At 38.8% G+C, this 19379-nt stretch overlaps 2 protein-coding genes across 6 annotated transcripts in view; both read left to right on the top strand.

Moving 5' to 3' along the window:
• The window catches only part of LOC117815899 (testis-expressed protein 2-like), a 37495-nt gene extending 33108 nt beyond the window's left edge, over positions 1-4387 (top strand). The window contains exons 10-13 of one of the 2 annotated variants that reach the window (XM_034687914.1): positions 195-308; positions 1466-1675; positions 2096-2216; positions 2414-4387. In XM_034687914.1, the coding sequence (XP_034543805.1) occupies positions 195-308; positions 1466-1675; positions 2096-2216; positions 2414-2563 (595 nt within the window). In that variant the 3' untranslated portion in view covers positions 2564-4387. The remainder of the gene's footprint in view (positions 1-194; positions 309-1465; positions 1676-2095; positions 2217-2413) is intronic. The other variant, XM_034687915.1, reaches the window with a different exon arrangement.
• A 1187-nt stretch (positions 4388-5574) lies between these two features.
• On the top strand, positions 5575-18664 carry ccdc40 (coiled-coil domain containing 40). 4 transcript variants are annotated; one of them, XM_034687892.1, is made up of 20 exons: positions 5730-5748; positions 6094-6176; positions 7128-7237; positions 7565-7667; positions 7984-8135; positions 8850-8933; positions 9331-9550; positions 10003-10160; positions 10254-10376; positions 11244-11365; positions 11754-11997; positions 12126-12308; positions 12563-12808; positions 12917-13130; positions 13490-13659; positions 13745-13836; positions 13945-14065; positions 15732-15920; positions 15996-16154; positions 18197-18664. In XM_034687892.1, exons 3-20 carry the CDS (start codon positions 7133-7135, stop codon positions 18446-18448), a joined length of 2937 nt encoding a protein of 978 aa, XP_034543783.1. In that variant the 5' UTR covers positions 5730-5748; positions 6094-6176; positions 7128-7132; the 3' UTR covers positions 18449-18664. The 4 variants fall into 4 exon arrangements, with proteins under 4 accessions (XP_034543784.1, XP_034543783.1, XP_034543785.1 ...); XM_034687893.1 differs by lacking the exons at positions 5730-5748; positions 6094-6176 and adding an exon at positions 5575-5675; XM_034687894.1 differs by lacking the exon at positions 5730-5748 and having other exon boundaries at positions 6100-6184.
• Positions 18665-19379: the final 715 nt, after the last annotated feature.

Here is a 19379-nt window from a genome sequence, read left to right as displayed (position 1 = left end):
TCACATTTCTTTAGAGCAACCATTTCTTCCCACCACCACACCTCTGAGCCATTCATATTAAAGGCATAGGGGCATTCGCATTCGTGTTATTGCTTGCATGTAGATGCATTTGATAGTGTGTGCTAGTGTTTCTGTGTGTGTGAGTATCATGTTTTCTCACCCTAATCTGTTTTTGTTTGTTTCTATGTGTCCAGATACAGACCGAGGACTTACTGCCTAGCAGATAGTGATGAAGAGTCGTCCAGCGCTGGCTCATCAGATGAAGAAGACCTCTCAGAGCTGTCAAATGACTCTGCTGGAGCAGAGGGGTAAGAAGGAGTTTCTGGACTTTCAATGTAGATTCATGTCCGAAACGTGACAGATACAATGAAATGTTTTTATTTATTTTCTTTATGCCAAAATTGTGATAAAATAACTGGGAAACTCTCATCTAACTTTACAAGATCCAACTTATCAGATATGTCTTTGTGAAAATGCTTTCCTCGACTTTTGTATTTAATTGCAAAAAAAATATTTTTAACAATGGAGACAAAAGTTAATGTGTATTAATTATTGAAACAGACCTCTTTGTTGTCAAAGGTCATACAGCCCAAAAAAATGCTGACTGAGAACAGTTGAAATGAGGACAGTAGATTACATCCATCACCAATATGTTGGCAGCCTTAGAGATGATAACTCTGACACATTGCTTTTAATGATGACAGTCATTTATTTCTTTCACATACAGTTACAGGATTTTTTTTTTTTGGTCAATGTCCCTCACCCCCTCACCCCCTGATGTCTCATTACCAGCACCAGAACATAATTGCCAGAAATTAAAAGACAAAACATATATATATATATATATATATATATATATATATATATATATATGTGTGTGTGGGTGTAAAAATAATAATAATAAAACAAAAACCCACTCCTACATATACACTACATGCGCATATATACACACATAAACATACATACCTACACAATATACACATACATCTAGATCTACATATTACACACTAAGATCAATTTTGTCAGCATGTAGGGGTGCTGGTGGCCTAGCGGTCTAAGCGCCTCACATACAGGCCAAACTCCTCATCGCAGAGGTCGCCGGCTCGACTCCTGGTTGCAACTCCCGGCCGCGACCATGTGCTGCATGTCTTCCCCCCTCTCCGCTCCCCACATTTCCTGTCTCTCTTTAGCTGTCCTATCATAAAGGCACAAAAGCCAAAAAAAAAAAACTTTGAAAAAAACAAAAAATTGCCAAAATGTAGAGTTTCAAAGTGAGTGAAGAAAGGTTGCCAAGTGTCAAAGAAATTCTTAATTGACTCCTTTATATTGTATCTTATCTTTTCTAGTTGGACATAGTACATGACCTCTCTTACCCAGTGAGGTCGCAGTGGTTCAATTAGAGGACTTTTTAAAATAAAAATGCAGCCTCTCTAAATTAACTTTCACCCTTCCTTCTCAAATAAAGATTCATCGGAGGTCACAAATCCAGCAAAATAATGCGCTTCGTGGACAAGATCACCAAGTCCAAATACTTCCAGAAGGCAACAGAAACTGAGTTCATCAAGAAGAAGATGGAGGAAGTGTCCAACACGCCGCTTCTGCTCACAGTTGAGCTGCAGGAACTCCAGGGAACTCTGGCTGTCAACATCCCTCCTCCACCCACAGACAGGATCTGGTACGTGAGACAGTGTTGGTTTTCTACTATGTTAACTTGAAAATGCGAACTATGTTTCAGCGTTTGTCAGAGTGACACAGAGTCATGTCTCTGCCAGCTCTTTCCCACAGATGATAAACAATGCCTTGCTGTGCTTATAGCACTGGTTCCTAGTTTACTTTTAATCAGACAATTTTCTCTTGCCTCAATAACAGAATATCTTTTAAACAAATATAAAAAAAAGTGTATCTGCAATCAAGACTACATTCATTCTACACAGCATTTCCATGCTATTAAAACCAGTTGAGTATCGCTGTGTGCAACACATGACCGCCCTCTTCCAGAAGTGGCTGTTCTCAATGTTGCTTCAGTTTCTTAATTAATAATATTTAATAGTATTGATAAGTTTATCATTTCATCTCTTGAAATATTCTGCTGCAGGTATGGTTTCAGGAGACCCCCTCACCTGGAGCTCAAGGCCCGACCTAAACTGGGAGAACGAGAGGTCACTCTGGCTCATGTTACAGACTGGATAGAGAAAAAACTGGATCAGGAATTCCAGGTATTTTTAAGCACCTTTTTTTGGTATATTTATGAAATATCAAGAGACATGATAAAGTAATGCCCCATCACAAAGGCAATCTTGTTTCTGGTCAGTAAATGAAAGACAAACTCAAACTCAAGATGTCATGTGTGAAGGGTAATACAAATCAATAGAATACTCACTGTCTGACCATCATTCTTCCTTCTACTTTTTAGAAAATATTTGTAATGCCAAACATGGATGATGTATGGCTGACCATCATGCATTCTGCCATGGACCCACGCACAGCTGGCGGACCCTTTGTTGGCCCTGCAGTGGACCCAGGGTCCTCCCCACCAGAGAAGGACAGCACCAGCCAGCCATGAAGATTGTTTACAGTATTTCCCAGAGCTTAGAACTGGAGCCAAAGCTAATGGGTTGGATGCTACTTTGAAAAAAACACATTCCTCTAGTGAGTGGGTTTCTTATCCACATTAAGAAGACCGTGTGAATTTGAAAGGACACAGTAGAGATGATCGAGGATACACTAAAGACAAACTGTTGCCTGCTGCTCTGTTCAGTAGTATTTATCTTGAAGAGGGAGAGGTGATTTGTCTGTGAGGGATTTATGGAACAGTAAGGACCTATTGAATAGGGACTGATGAATGAAGAGAGTCTTGTGTCCTAAATAGATTGCCTAAGTTAATAAGGGGAATAAATAAGTATAACATGTCTTATGAACACGTAAATGTGTGAGCATTCACCAGATACCTTACAGCCTGTGGATTAACATTTTGCTCAGGCTAGAGAGTGAAGTAGAGCATAGTCACCCCTTAATGAGAAATATAGCAAGTGTAGTGGATGGTTCTAAGTGAAGGATTATTTTGTGGCGGAAGGTAAGAATTTCCATTGTAGAAACTGCATCAAGTGTTACCAGGTTTTAAAAAATCTGTACTGGAAGATACTTGATGTTAGGTTAAGTTTCTGTAAGAAACTTGAACCCTCAAGCGTCATTGTGTTGATGGTTTTTGATCGGGTGTCTACAGTCAACAGTATTCATTAGTGCTGTTACAACACACTCAACACTTACCTTTACTCCTCAACACCCCTCTTTTTTTTATACCAATGATGCCCTTATCCACGTCTGTATGGAAATATTGCGTTAAAATGAACATAAACGTTCTAAGAAGTACTAATGGCAAATACACAAACACAAAAAGTGCAATGATATAAATGCTGCATAGGCTTTAGTGAGATCCTGTATGGATGTAATATAAAAATGTATGTCTGATGAGAAATATGATGCCTAAATCACAACTATTGAATGTATATTTGACAAAGTTTTTAGCCTCTATTGTTATTGTATGACATCAGTTTTCACCCAGTCACGTTTTGACTGTAACATGAAAGTTATTGCACAAGTACAAGTTTTACACTTCGTTCATGATAAACACTATCTCATCTCGCATATCCTTCATGTCCAGATATGAAGTGCAGTGGTTCTGTTCTGGGAGTAGCAGACAGTGTAATTATCTATACATCATTATACCTAATGGTGTTAATGCTTTGACAGAGCAGATATTGTTAGACCAACCCTAATATGTGACAGTGCTTTAAAAAGACTCTATACTGTTTTCAAAACTATTCTATGAGGTTAAGGTACATACTGTATAGTAGAGCCAAGAATGTATAGTTTATCTACATGTTCCTTCTCTGGAAATACCTTTTGACCTGTGTCATGTTCCTTATCTGAACCACAGCCCTTAATTAGGCCTTTAGGTTCAGATCTTTCTCTCTGCTCAATGGTACGCACCCAGAAATGACATTACCATGTAAGGTAAATTTAACAATGTGCTACAATACCTTCATTAACATTGTTTACAGGAATTCTCACCTTAATTTAATTTGTTGCTCTACTAGGATACTAAAGCATTGTACCACTCAATAGATGTGTTTCTGTATGATTGTCTCTCCCCTTATGCCTTGGTTGCCATTTGTTTATAAATGACTACATGAGATGGGTTATGGTAGTATTTTTGTCTACTGCTTTGGAATAAACAGAATGAAATACATTTTTCAAGGATATATGAAGACATGCCATGATTTATATCTGTGAAACAATGTCTTTTTATCATATGTTAAGGCCAAATTCAGTGATTCTGTGTTCATGCCTTATTTATAGAGCAAAATAAATCTGTCAGTGCAAGCTTTTTGTGTGTTTTGCTTCAATGTTGTTTTCAGACCTGGATACAAATCTTGTGTTTTTTTTTATTTATTTTTTTCTCTTGATTGAAATGCTTGTTGAGTGTGTTGAACACAAATAGCACAATGCTTCCTCCCATAGCGTTTACAGATACAAATTACAAATGCATTAATGTAGTGTGGTTTATACTTGAAGTAGTAGCCTGTTTTTCAATTTACTATAAATAACCCTGTCAGGGACTAAACTACGCTTTCAAAAATGCTGCTCAAGCGAATAGTCTGTTGTTATTGGATGTGCTACATTTGATTCAACAGTAAAAGGTTAAGTTGTGATAAGACACAATATCATATAATCCAGGGTTGCCAACTTTGAGTGTCCGGCTGGAGTGAGATTTTTATGACATGGACTTATATGGCTCACATTTATAGGATTTAACATAAAAATGAGGGGTAGGGGTGTACTCGGTCTGCTAGAGGAGCAGGGGAAAAGGAAATGGAGCACCTCTTTTCAAACCCCCGATACTCACAGTTTAGGGTCAAATTCCCTGACAAGACCACACTCTTGTTTATTATAATTATATTTGTAGCAAGACCAGCTGTAGTAAGTAAATAAAACCACATCATTGAACATCAGAAAACGAAACCATGCAATAGTACAGTTTGAATAATTGTATTCAAGTAAGTTAAAGGGTCAAAGGAAGGAAGGATGAGTAGGGGTTGGGGTAAGTAGGGATGAGTATGGGTCCAGGGTAGGAGGGATGAGTAGGGGTCAAGGTAAGTAGGGATGAGTAGGGGTCGAGGGAAGGAGGGATGAGTAGGGGTCGAGGGAAGGAGGGATGAGTAGGAGTTTAGGTAGGTAGGGATGAGTAGGGGTCGAGGTAAGGAGGGATGAGTAGGCGGTCAAGGTAAATAGGGATGATTAGGGGTCGAGTTAAGGAGGGATGAGTAGGGGTCAAAGTTAGTGGGGATGAGTAGGGGTTGGAGTATCTAAATAGTCTGGAATAGAGGGTAGTGACTCAGGGTGGGGATACTTCTCGACACGCCTCTGGTTCAGTAACCCCCATTGTTCCTGTATTAAGAGGAAAGGATAGGGAGAGAGAAGTAGAAGGGATTGGGGGAAGGTAGTGAGAACTGAGACAAACAAGAGAAATGAGTTATCCAGGTTTACAGGGGTGCAGATAATTGCACAGGTGAAAGAGATAATGAGCTGCAGGTGTTTAGATTGGGTTCTGGGGTGCGTGGTCCTGTTCCTGAACTTGCGTTGAACTAACTCCATTTAAACATATCAAGGAAGAGGTAAGGGGAAGGTCTGGGGGGTCCTCCCCCAGGAGATTATGAGCATCCAACAAAATTAATTCCCTGCATTCTGGTGAATATGTCTGACCATTTGTGCTGGAAATTCAAATATGTAAAAAGAAAACACACAATTATTGATACCAAAATAACAACAACAAAAAAAATTCAAATCCCTGAAAGAAGCTAGCATAGTAGTGCACTTTGATCTGTTATTTTTCATGAGGTACTTAAAAAATGAGTGGTTAAATTTAAATCAGATGTAAATAAATAACTGATTGAACACTTAAACACACAGCAAACACTTTCTGATAGCTGTGATAAAGATAAAGGATGCTTTGCAGTCTTTTCGTATGTACCACAGTTAATCTATAGTGGTGAGAAGAATAAGAAGGCCTGTCTTGGGTGTATTTCTCCTCAGCTTTGTTGACACTAAACCCCATCCACCACCGGAAGTTTGCGATTGCCTAGCAACTGGTGTTGTTAGCTGATCGTGTGACGGATGTAAGTAGGTAAAGCGTTATTATCACTGTTGTATTCAGGTAAAGGTTGTATTTTCTTATTTATTCTCTGTACTTTTCATACCGTCCTCTATTGTGACTGAAGGTTAACGCTGTACGGAGCTCTTCTGTCCAGAGCAAATGGCCGTCAGGGATTAACGTGAACCCGGGTTTAGGGTTTACGAGTTAACGTTAAAGCCGAGGTAGTCAGCAGTAGTTTCGCAACAGGTGGCTCAGGTGTTTTCTGTATTTTGCTACCTTAAAAATAGACTGCAATCAGGTGCGTCCCAGGAGTTCCATGTCTCGTTGGGCCCCAGCAGTAAAACTCGAGTCCTGCACGATTACACCTATGATACGGTCTGTGCTTAGGAGTTCCCATTATATATCAATGTTAAGGCTTAATCTCTGTGTTATACTTACAAGGTTGGGATGCATGATATTTCCTCAGCAATACCTGCAGCTATATTTATTTTTACAAAAAACACAACAACATGATTTTATGCAAGAAGGTAAAAAGATGTAGGCTACACTGCTTCAGTTTCTACTGAACAAGAATGCTACTGTCTGGTAAACCTGTCTTAAATTCACTCACAAAAATAATCCTAACGTCCTCTGTTCAGTTTTGATGCAGAGGCATTGTTGCAGTCAAGTTGTTCTCTTTAAAGTTGACAAAATATCTGGAAAATGAGGAGAAAATATGCAGGTTAAACATACTTTGCACATATACTGTGAGGGGCCTTGGAGAGAGACTCCATATTATTTCAAGATAAAGAGCTTATTAAGATTATAACTGAGGGAGAAAAAATAAAATAAAAAATTGGACAGTCAGTCACGCTTTCTCCCAGTATGCATACAATAATGCAGTTAAAGTACTGTTATCAGGGAAAAAGGAAGAAACAAATGCTACTTACGAGGGATATGTAAATATCTTCAGACCACTTGTATGTTATCACAGATCTCATGCAGAGAGAGGAGGGGGAAATGGAAAGCTCCAGCCAAGAGGAGACAGAGAGCACTTTGCAGGATGGAAGTGTTGAAGCTGCAACCTTCCCACCTGCTGAGGAGGTAAATTATTTATTGCCAATAGAGATGTTTTATTTTGCTTTTCTTCATATTTTCATAACTCCTTTTTAATAAATATAAATACCTTGTAAATATTTTGTTCAGGTGCTGTGCTGTGACCCGTTTAGTATTTGCTACAGAATATGTAACATATAAATTAAAAAGTAGTCCAAAATTCTGTGCTGTTGTTTACAATGTTTGGCCTATTGACAAAAATTAAATAGCCTCAGTCTAAAAAGCATTAATGCAATGTGTGTTCCTAACATAATGATCCAAATCATAATTAGTGTGACAGACCTCTATAATGGCTTTCTGTCTTTGTCCCTGCAGGGCTCACTGGATCAGCAAGGACCAGAACTGGATGCCTCGACCGCCCAGCCTGAGTCTGACCACAGTGATGCAGATGAATGTTTTGCTGCAGCCTTACATTCAGGTTAGTCTCACAGTTATAATGTTTGTGATTTACAATAACAAAAGGTACAAATGCTCAGTTTAAGTGTGTTTGCTTAGGATTAAAAGGTTCAGTTGTATTAATTAAGAACTAATACAAGAGACCCGATAACCAATGGTAAGCAGATTTTTTTTAAACTGTACTTATTTTGTAACAATTTAGTCCAAAAAGAGGTAACAATTCAGCTAAAGCAAAGGTCTCTTTAAATGACATATCTCTAAGTACTTTATCACATAGTTTATTTTCTTTTATGTAAGTTAACATGCTGATGATTAAGGACTCTCTTTTCTATTTTCAGTGCACGAAAATATTTCTGAAATGCAGGTCATCCCTCACCTCTTAGACCTTAATGGATCTGAAGACATGGACGATCATAGCCCACTGCCAGAGGAAGAGGAGGAGGAGGAGGAGGAGGAGGAGGAGGAGTTCATCATTCTTGACCCTGAGCATGTCTGTAGCTTTTTATAGTCTTGGTCTCATTGCTCCTCAAACTGAATAATGATATCAACAGTCCCTTTTACACATGCACGAGACTTCAGAATATCTCTCGACTTCATCCGGGTGGCTGAATGTGTGAATACAACTTGTCAAAATGTTCACCACTAAGTCTTCTGGACTTCTTCCTGCCAGCCATGCAGATAAGAAGAAGTTGACGTGTGCTTCATACCCTATACTGCTCAGTTGTTACTGTTATATTTTATACTGCAAAAGTTTGTATTGTTGAAATGTTCTTATACATGATGTACTGTTATAAACGCAGACACAGTGATCATTGCAAAGAATCCTACTCCCACCCCTAAACTAAAAGCAAAGGAATATATCTAGTTGTTAGAGTAGGTCTAACAGAAAGTTCCTGAAAATATCAGGGCCTAAATGTCCTGAAATAATCTAGAAAACATCAGAGGTTTGTGTGTGAAAGGGGCTCATGTCTGCCTGCCTTGTGTTTTGGGTGCATTGTTGATACTTTCCTTACTTGGCTGATACTGGGCTTTCCAACAAGTTTACAGTGTGCAGAGTAGCCACACAAGCTATTTTAATATTACACAAAGAGAAGAACTAGATTTTAGTTATACAAATCTTTAATACAGTTATTTCATAAACAGTTGGTTCATATTAATATGACATACAGTCATGACTGTAATGCTTTGTTTGATCTGTTGGCAGCACCTGGTCAGAAGACAGCAGACTGCCTTGAGCAGTGTGCTGAGGAGGCAGCAGGAGAGGATCAACCTGGGTCTGAGGGAACAGGTGTGTTTATTTTTTGTAAACAAATACTTTTTTTTTAGTTACAGTATGTTCTTTACTGTGTTTTCTCTAACATACACAAGTATATAGGTTAAAAACAAACATCATGTTCTTAACAAGCACCTAAAGGCGGCCTTTCCCGGAAACCCTCCAATCAGTTGGTTCAAATTATGTCCAGAAGATGGTGCTGTTGACCTATTTAGCAATTTAAGTGCACTCCTTGATTTTAATCTTTTGTTCTAGATGTTGCTTATACTCAACTTCATGAAAATTATAACCATACAAATAACTGTAGAGTAGAATTTGGGCTGAAAAAAATTATGCAAAATCATGCAAAGCCATGCAAAGCTTGACTGAAGGACCAGTGAAGTGATTGTATGATCCTTTACAATTTTCCCAGCATGCAGAGAGGAAGGTAAATGACAATGACACACAGGAGGAAAGTGTTGAGGCTTTCAGGGTTCAGGAGCAGCTTGGCAGACTCCAGACCAGGCTAGAGGACCATCATCACACCAAGGCAGAGGCTGAAAGCAAACACCGACAGACACAGGATGAACTGGGGGTGACAAAGAGCCAGTATTCCAGGAATAGCAGTGAGAACAGCAAAGCCAAAGCCAATGGTAAGACTGATGTAGTGTTGCCTTGTTGCTGATCCAGGATTTTATTTCACTATTTATTGCCTTAAGTTAACAAATAAATAATAGAAATACTACTGAAATTGAGAATTAACTTTATCTGATAGATTTAAGTTGGCATTTCAGTCTCTAAAAGGTGTTACAGTAGTAGCTATTAAGCATTTTAATAGATTCTAGTGGATTGAAGCCCAGGGGTTCTGACTTAGTTGCAAAGGTTTGTTTTAAATTTGAAAATAAAGCCCCATTAAAGATTCTTTAAATCTTTAATTGAATTAGGTTTTACATTTCAGATTTTTTATGATTGAGCAAAAGAGACAAACGTTCAAACTTACTGTGATTTCAAAACATTATCATTGTCATTGACTCATGGACACATCCTTTAGTTTGATCCTGATGTACGGTCCACAAGAGTTTAATGCATGGTATGTTTTCCTCAGTGTCCCAGCTACAGGCCGAGATCGACAACCTGATGCTGCATCTGGTCTTCACAAAAAAAGCGAGTGAGGATTTGCGCTCTCATGTGAAAGCTATGGAGAATGCTAGGCACAAAGCGGGAGCTGAGAAGAACCAGGCTGAAGAGCAGAAACTAAAGCAGGTGGGCAGACCATATTTCAAACAGCTAATAAAGTTTTGATTGTATGAGGCATTGTTATAGATTAACTTGTTGTAATTTATTATGTTTCATCAGGATATGTATGTGGAACGTCTGACAAAGGATATGGAGAGGCTGATAGGGAACACAGCAATGTATGAGGTCCAGGCTTATGCTCTAACAGAAGAGACACAGATGACCAAAGAGGCTCTCTCTGAGGTAACTGTTTTTATGCCAAACTTGTTAAAACACAGTTGCATATACAGAATACGGAGCAATGCCAATATATATTTTCATTTAACTCAATTTTGGTGTGGTGGCTTGCACCTTGTCTCACACCAAGAATATTCTTAATGTGAGGGTTTTTCATGTTCTCTCTGGGTACTCTGGCTTCCTCCCACAGTCTGAAGACATGCTCGTTCACTAACTCAGTGAGTCTACATTACAGGAGTGAATGTAAAAGTCATAGGTTGTTTGTCTCTATGTGTCAGCCCTGTGATTGAATAGCAACCTCTCATGGGTCTAACCTGCCTCTCACCCAGCGTCAGCTGATTTTGGCTCCAGCACTTTGTCAAGATATCTCATGGAGAAATAGAAGCCTAGATACTTTGTACTACTTCCTTTCAGCCTTCTATGATCCTACCAACTCCTTAGATAAATATAACTTTTTAGCCACCAAATGGACCACGTTTTCCAAAAGTCGGTGACTTACCTGGTTACTGTAAGATGTTTCACAGGTTGTACACAATTAGTCCAGCAAACTTTTTGCTTAAAAGCTAGAAAGAGCAATGCAACAATCCGGTGCATAAAAGCAGACTAGTTATAACTTGAAGCTGCAAAAATAATCTGTTTAGCTCCAGCATCAGGTGATTTACAGCAATTAATTACAGCCTCTTAAACACAAAAAAACATACCTTAAGCAATGAAAAACACTAGCAAGGAATACTGTGGTCTCTTCAGTGTAATATGTTCATTTGTTAAAGCAAATGGAAGGTTGTAATATAATATACATAATTACATATCCTTAAGGGTTGTAGAAGTAGTAATACAACATCAGCCCCATCTTAATTTCCTTCATGTGTGCAGGCTGAGATGGAAATAGAGTCTCTGGGGATGGCTCGTAAGCAGCTGCTGCAGCAGTGGAACAGCAGCCTGATGGGCATGAGGAGACGGGAGGAAGCATTCAGTGCAATGCAGGAGGCCATGCGGTGAGGATGAGGACAAGAGAAAGCTGAATATGCCTCCGTTTTAATTTAACCATTTTAGTCAAAACACGCCTAACTACATGTAAGTGAGGATGTCCCTGCAGGACATTCTTCATTAACATCACCACGGTTCACGTGTTCCTCTGCAGTGACAGATTGCTGGTTTGCTGTGTTAAGGATGAAGCACAAATGGGGATAATGAGAAATATTATCCTAATTCATGGTGTCATTTAACACAGGTGTTTGTATCAACATATAGACAAATGCATGTCGAAAATGTGCAGAAAATACAACACAGCATTTGTAGTAGACAATGCTGATTTTAGACCGGAGGGTAAGACATATCAAGCAAGCATCTATTCAATTTAAAACACCACTCCCGTTTTCCCAGTGCTTTCGCACACCAGGTGATCTTGCTGGACAGAGAGACTGCGGGCTACAAGAAAACCATCTCTGAAGAGCAGGAGCAAAATGAAAAACTTACAATGCAGCTGAACTGGTCTCAGGTGGATGCTGCCACATCAAAGAAGCAGATCATCCAGATGCAGACGCAGCAAGAGGCCCTGCATGCCCACTTCACTACCTGCCTTCGAACCCTGAAGGAGACTGAGCTCACCCTTGCCAGGTTGTCAAAGGTAAAGGACCTAGGCTTTTGTTTTAACAGCTTTTTAGTCTATTCTTCCAGAGAGACATCCTGTTGCAATGGCTACTTTCTTCTTACCTCTGCAACCATTCCACTCTCAAAATATTTTTCTTCTTCTAGGAAAGCGGCATCCGCCAGGTTGAATCGAACGATCAGAGGAGGCAGTTGGAAAAAAACAGCACAGTGCGTCTGGAGTTGGAGGACGAGATAATGACCTATATACAGCAGAAGCTCGTCCATAACAAAGCTGCCAAACACTACCAAAGACTCACCAGCAAGATAGCCATGCTAAAGAAGGAAAAGGTAAACTTGGGATTTTGAAACACAGAAGAAGCATTCAGGATGTGTGTGGCTGCTTCCCAAAAAGAGTGCCAACCTTTTGTTCCAGCAAAAACCTAAACAAATGAGACAAAAGACCAAGTCTAATTTACAAAGCACACAATGGTTCAATACATCCCAAACAGAAACAGAAACACAACAACAAACATACAATATGATAAGGATAAAGATGCAGAACATTCATTTCTGTGCTGCTTGTTTTTCTCCCTGTTCATTAGATCTCTCAGTTGTGGCAGCTGGAGAACAATACAGTGACTGTGGAACTCGAGAGCAGCGAGGTCAGCCAACATCTGGACAGTCTTGTTCTCACCCAGGAGGCCCTAGATGAAGAGATCACAAAGAATATCCAGATACTGACAACCAAACAGGCACAGATTTCTTCGGTTGTCATCCTCATTGGGAAGAAGGAGGCCAGCATAGCTCACTGTAACCAAAAAATCCATCAAATCGCATCCAGCAGTGGGGTGAGTGAATATTGGAAAGAAGTGGAATATGAGTTCAGCTGCTGTATTTTTACAGTCATCATTCAAAACCACGTGTTATCTTTGTGATTCCTTTTCATTTATTCACAGCATGAGGACCTCAGTCCTCTTCAAATCAAGATAGCCGCATTGATGGCTCAGATTGAGGAGGTTGCAGTGAATATAGAGAGTGTCAAGCAGCTCTGGGTGATACAGATGGGGATTCTCATAGGACAGATCAACGAGATAGAAGCCAACAGCAAGGACACACTCAAACTGCAGACCGAGCACACAGGCATGCAGCAGAAGAAAATATGCCTTGAGAGTAAGTAATAAATCAGTTTAGAAACACACGTGCACAAAAGGCTTGATAGATTTATTTTCGTCATATTTGATGAGACTAGTCTGGCATCAAAATCATATAATAATACCATTAATATGTGCTGTAGCCTTGCTGTCCTGATCATACATAATCTCAGCACTCCTACATAGTGTGAAAAAAAATACAAAATTGATTATAGTAACATCTGAGTCTGGATGTATAAAAAAAGAAGAGTGAGTACGGCTAAATGTTTTTGTTTCTATGCCATTGCACTGGCGCTGCGTCCTCATTTAATATTTTGATTTTAGACACAAAAAAACTGATCGAACAGTAAGCTAATGTTCAAACATCTCCAACACCAGGCCAGGTAGAAGTAGAGCAACGTGACGAGAGTGAACTGGAGAAAAATGCAAGGATGCTGAGAGGAGACCTGCTGAAGCTCAACACCCTGCTCAGTAAACACGGGCAGCTAAGCATGGCGTTAGAGCAGGAGAATATGCTGATGGAGACAGACTTTGTGCACAGACTTAAGGTATGTCATAACTTTTGTTTATTTATTTAATGTTTCTTTTGCAAAATACTGGAAAATAATTTTAAATGTGATCAAATGGTTGAAGGAAGCAGAGTGGGAGTCTATTGAGATGCAGATGAGACAAGAGAAGATCCTGGAAGAAAAAGAGAGACTCCTCAACAGTCTGCTGGAGGCTCAGTCAGTCACATTTATATTTCTCTATATCACAAGTTTATGTTTACTGTACATCTGTTTGGTAATCATCTCGAATACAATTACTCTTTGATTTGTGTGGTTGGCCACTAGGCGACAGATTATGCTGTGGGAGAAGAAGATCCAGCTTGTCAAAGAGACTCGTTCTGCTGTGGACATAGATGTGGGGCAGGAAGACATCCAGATTATGAGCACTGAGATACACCGTATGGAGGTAAAGTCTCAGCACATGTTAATTATAATGTCAGTTAACTGTAAAATTATGTTTATTTTTCCCTTTGTCTTTGCTAAGTGTTTGTCTAACTGGTGTAAAATTATAATTATTATTATCATTTTATTTATTTTGTAATTTCTTTTATATGCAACAGTGCGAAGGTATAAAAGTGCAAGACATTAAACAGAACATAAAAGGAAAAAAAAAGTAGTGTCTGAAAACAACAATCAAAAAAGTTATCAGGTATAGACTACATAATACTCTGTGGAACTCTCTCCCTCCCGACATGCGCAGCGCCCCAAACCTGGACACTTTTGACCCTCAAAGACCTAGACAGCCGCCAGCGGCTACTTGTTCTTAAATGTTTTATAACCTTTGAACCGCTAATCCTATCAACAAGCTTTGAAAACTCAGTTACAGCGGACATTCTCAGCTTTCCATTGATACCACATTTGTCTAATTCAGCATATTCAAAATATATTCAGGAGAATCTGGCGCCCCCAAAATAGTCTAGGTCTTTGAGGGTTAAGAAAGCACTCAAAACGCACCTTTTCCTCAAGGCCTTTCCGTGTTAGATAGTGTTATCCCCACCTACCCCAGACCCCCTACCTGACCCTGTGAAGCGACCTTGGGTTTCTTGAAAGGTGCTATATAAATACCAGTTATTTTATTATTATTATAAGCATTAAACAAAAAGGTTAGACCATAAAAGACGACCATAAAACAACAACAAAAAAACAGAACGAAGAATAGGGAGAAAAACAATTACTAATTTAGATTGATAAGACCGGAAAAAGAGAAAAACAAAAAATAGAAAGAGAAGATAAAGACAGGAAGAGAAAAAGATTTGTTCTTTGGAGGGAGAAGAGAGATTTGTGAAGGGGGATTATGAATGTGTGTATGAAGTTAAAAGAGTGTTGGTCTTTATGTGCATGTTGTAGTTTGGTAAGTAGGAAAATATATTTATATGTGGACTCTAGAAGGCTTTCCACTGTTGTTTACATGTTATTTACTTGGTGTGCCACTGCCAATGATATGAGGGCATGGTGGAGGGAGGGGCTGTGGGTACCAGTAGGATGATGTTTTTCAGGCCTGGTGTAAAATTTAAAGCTGATCAATCTGCCACCTCTCCTCCAATCTTAAAACTCTGTGATCTGCAGGAAAGGCCAACATTTTTCCTAATGAATTTTGTTGATAGAAACACATTGCAGACATTTTTTGCTGTAGTTAAAAACAACAGGAATTTTTCATCAGTACAAATGTGTGGCCCTCCCCATTGTGTGACCCATGTAACAGGTTTCCAACCTTTTTTATGCTGTGTCAAGTTTCTGTGTCAGAGGTGTACTCTCAGAGGGAGGGACCTCCAAATAGTTGCTGCCACAGACAATTTGCATCAAAAGAAATGTTATAACCACAAAAACATAAAAATAGGAAGAAGTTTTAGAATTGGAATTTGCCTATTAAGCTGAATTATGTGGCACATATGGTATAATATGATAATCTACTCAGTGGTAGAAGGTGAACAAACTGAATGGTTGAGTCTCTGGAGTCATTTTGAAATGTTAAATCCATGAGACCTTAGAGTCTGGTTCTTCTGCTTTTGTCTTTGTTTTTGAGCTTTTTTAAAATCATACACACTTTATTCAGTGTGTGTGTTTTTGTGCAGGTGCGACTCAACCAGCTGATGAAGCAGCAGGAGCGACTGCTTAGAGAGAGTGAAGCAACAGTGGCAAGAAGGGAAACCATCGTGCTACGCAGGGAGTTCATGGGCCACAGTTCCATCAAACAGACTACAAAAGGCGAGCTCACCCACATCATTCAGGGCCTGCAGCGCAAGAGCCAGGATACACACAAGGTAAAGCGTCTTCTGTATCTGCTTATATAGCTAAAGCATTCAAAATAATCTTATATGCAGTATGTTAAATTTCAGCATGTGGTCGAGTGTGAGCAGGGGATCAGGGACTTACAGGAGAGCCAGGTCAGTCTGATTGACAGGCTTTCGCAGCAGAAGCAGTTGCTGGTAGATCTCTGCGGCACCAGCTTCGTTCTGGATTCTGATTTTGTAAATCTCCAGGACACCAAAGACAGTGTAAGAAGCACTTCCTGTAATGTGCCCCTTATTACAACACATTTATTCTTGCTCTAAACAGTCTTAAAAATATTGTGTTGCCAGTGACACTGTGCATTTATATATATATTTATATGTGCATAGCCCTTTTTCTATGTTATATTTGTTACTGACAGTCAACAGTGGATTTTATAATTCCCTTTACTGTGCTTAGAGTTCTAGCTGAGCTTATCATGAATAGATTTAAATTTGTAATATGGTTAAATACATTCAAGATCTCAGTTACTCATTAAGTGGCAGTGTGTTGCAGCATTTCTTCAGAAAAACACCCCTGAACCAGTTGGCTAGGATTTGGATGAACATACAGTCTTGAGTCTTACTATTTAAATTCAAAATAATAAAAAAAAAATCCATTTGTCTGGTATGTACACTGTACATAACTTAGGGTTAGGGTTAGGGCTACATTTTATAAAGTATTACAGGACTTGTAGTGAAAAAATATGTTATCTTATTTTTAATGACTGTCTTTGCCCACCTCCTTCAATATCTCTGATACCCCCAGACCCACACTGACATACTTACACCACTTCTTCTACTACCACCAGTAATTGTAGATAATATTGAACTGCTGAATATCACTGTGTAATACCCAAGCATACAGACTAAGCATGCATTTCTTGAAAAAGTCCCAAATAGAAGGAAGGTGACCAACCAAAATAAAAACAAAGATATCTGGGAATGCATGTCAAGTTAATCATAGTACAGTCATACCAACAAACTTCTCATCCATTTAACTAATAGTCATGCAGTTTAGTCGTCCAACATTAATTTTAATCAGAATCCAGTCATACCAGTGAACTCCTCAGGAACTCTGTGGAACATTTTGGCCATTGATTATAATTTCCAATAATTTCCTCCTGAGCTGGAATTAAAAATAATATTCTCTTTACTAAAGTCTTACCAGAGGCAGAAAGAGGAAGTACATACATTATTTTGAGTGCTTACAGAGTTTACTTAAGGAGATCTATGTTTTGCCATTTTGTAACATTACTTTTTAAAGTCATTACTGCACAGCAATATAACATCTGTATTGTGCTTGTAAATGTAAGAAGGTAAGGTCTTCAGTATAAGACCGAAAGGGTAAATACATGTAATTAATTTAAGTGTACAAAAAGTCTGGCTCCTCCTAGGGTCTTTGTAAGTGTTTCAGTGGAAGTGATCAAAAGAGTAACCAAGTGTGACTAACAGCTTAAAGTTCCAACGAGGAGTTTTGAACTGGTTATAAAACACACTGAAATTGATACTGATGTGTCTTGCCTAAACTCCGCTTCTTTGCCTCATACTAGGTCAACCAAAGTTAGGTTCAGTTCGAGATTTCCAATACGCCAACCGTGGAAGACAGGCTTCATAACTCTGCTTCAAAAAAAGGGGGGGACATCAAAGAGACTATGTCTATATATTATACAGTCTATGGGCCAACACTGCCTTGTCCACAAGGAACGCCAAAACTATAACTAAAACTCTCAATCTTTTCTTTTTCTAGGTGGCCCTACTACTCTTTCTCTGTACAGATATAGCAGGATTTAAAAAAAAAATACATGGTTGCTTTAAACTATTGGATTACATAACATAATATAATTAAGTAATAGAAAAGTTGATCCATTTTAAATGATGTGTATTTAGTTATATCAATACATTAATCAGAAATTAATATTACAATTAAATTAATGATTAATCAGCAATGGGTTAGGCTGCTTAAAAATTAATAAATTAATTGTCAATCATGTCTTGTAAAATGCACACTCAAACATAGACGCTAGACGTTTTAAACTCTAACAAAGTGTTGTGAGATTGTTTATTTTAACATAAATCTAGGTCATGTTGAATCTGCTGCTGATTTAATGACATGTTCATCACTGTTTCACTCTGACACCCACACCCACTCACAAGGATAGTTGTAATAGCTACTTCTTTTCATTTTGTTTTACCCCTGAGGTGCTGTTGGAAGTTTTCAAAAAAAGAAAACACATTGACACTAATTGTCCACCTTTCCCTCCCTGTAGTACCTGGCCCGTCTAGTGACTCTTCAGAGTCGCACCAAGAAGCTACAGGGAGCGAGCGAGGGCAACTATCAAGCCATATCCACCAGTGAATCTATTGGACTTTCTTTGCAGAGCAAGATGGAGCGTGTGCACACTGCCAGCACCATCTTGCATCGTGTGTGCCAGGAGTTCCCTCAGCACCAGGGGGTGCTTCGCAGTATACTGCTGGCACTGGCAGAACGCACACCTGCCCTAGAACAGGAGACATCCTAGGCGTGAGGAGAGGATGTAGACATGATAGTGAGTACAGGAAAAGAAATACAGAGAGGGAAATGGGAGGGTATATTAGGTGAAGATAAGGGAGCATGATAAGATAACAGATGAATGAAGAAGAATGTAATGTCTAATATTTTATTGTTTGCTTATTGTGCTTTGATTGTTAAACTGATTGTGAAACAATATAATAAAATGAGGAACTAAGGCCCAGAAGTACTAGTACGTAGTAACAGTTGGTTCTGTGCCATTCAAGTCATAAAAGGGTTATTTTTATCCAAAAGGGATCAATTCAGACATCGTCCTTATTAGTAATGACAGAATGACAAAAAGTCAATGAAGGATTTTCTTAAGAATAACTTCAATACTTCTAACGGTACAATCTAAACTCAGCCTATAAGACTTTTCTATGTAGTGCCACTAAAAACTACAGGCAGGTAGCAGCATGTTTGAACTCCAGTCAGTGTTATATTTTATAGAGGCTTTAATCTGGGTTTTTTTCTACCTCATTTTGTATCTGGATTGAGGATTTAATGGTACTCTTGCAAAACAGACTGCGACAACCACCACACATTGTCAATTATTTGCTTACTACTGCACTGCACAATGTTTTTAAATGAACACGGTTTATTAAGTAAAGTGTACACAAACCTTTAAAAATGCTTTCTAAAAACACTTGAATCTTCTATGGGCTCTTGGATTTCACACATTTCCCTCAATGCAGTGCACAAAGAATCCGCTGCAAAACAGTAGAACAATAATGGGTGTGAAGCAGATTTACCAATGAAAAGTTGGTATCTAAAGTTTATTTAGGATAGCATGTCTAAAATGGGTGGAGATGTGTATCAATTACTCTTGTACATAAGTAAACAAATCACACTAATCCTGCTTGACAATGTTAAGTTGGTCACTATTTAGTACTGTCAATGTG

Source organism: Notolabrus celidotus, chromosome 7 (genome assembly GCF_009762535.1).
Source record: "Notolabrus celidotus isolate fNotCel1 chromosome 7, fNotCel1.pri, whole genome shotgun sequence".
Classification (NCBI taxonomy): domain Eukaryota; kingdom Metazoa; phylum Chordata; class Actinopteri; order Labriformes; family Labridae; genus Notolabrus; species Notolabrus celidotus.
This window is presented reverse-complemented; position numbering and strand designations above follow the sequence as displayed.

Bases quoted from the DNA above. Each gene is read 5' to 3' on its own strand.
- ccdc40 (XM_034687893.1), top strand. From the start codon at position 7,133: ATGCAGAGAGAGGAGGGGGAAATGGAAAGCTCCAGCCAAGAGGAGACA. The intron at 8,934-9,330 runs GTGTGTTTATTT...CAATTTTCCCAG, and splicing joins ACCTGGGTCTGAGGGAACAG to CATGCAGAGAGGAAGGTAAA. The intron at 16,155-18,196 runs GTAAGAAGCACT...CCCTCCCTGTAG, and splicing joins TCCAGGACACCAAAGACAGT to TACCTGGCCCGTCTAGTGAC.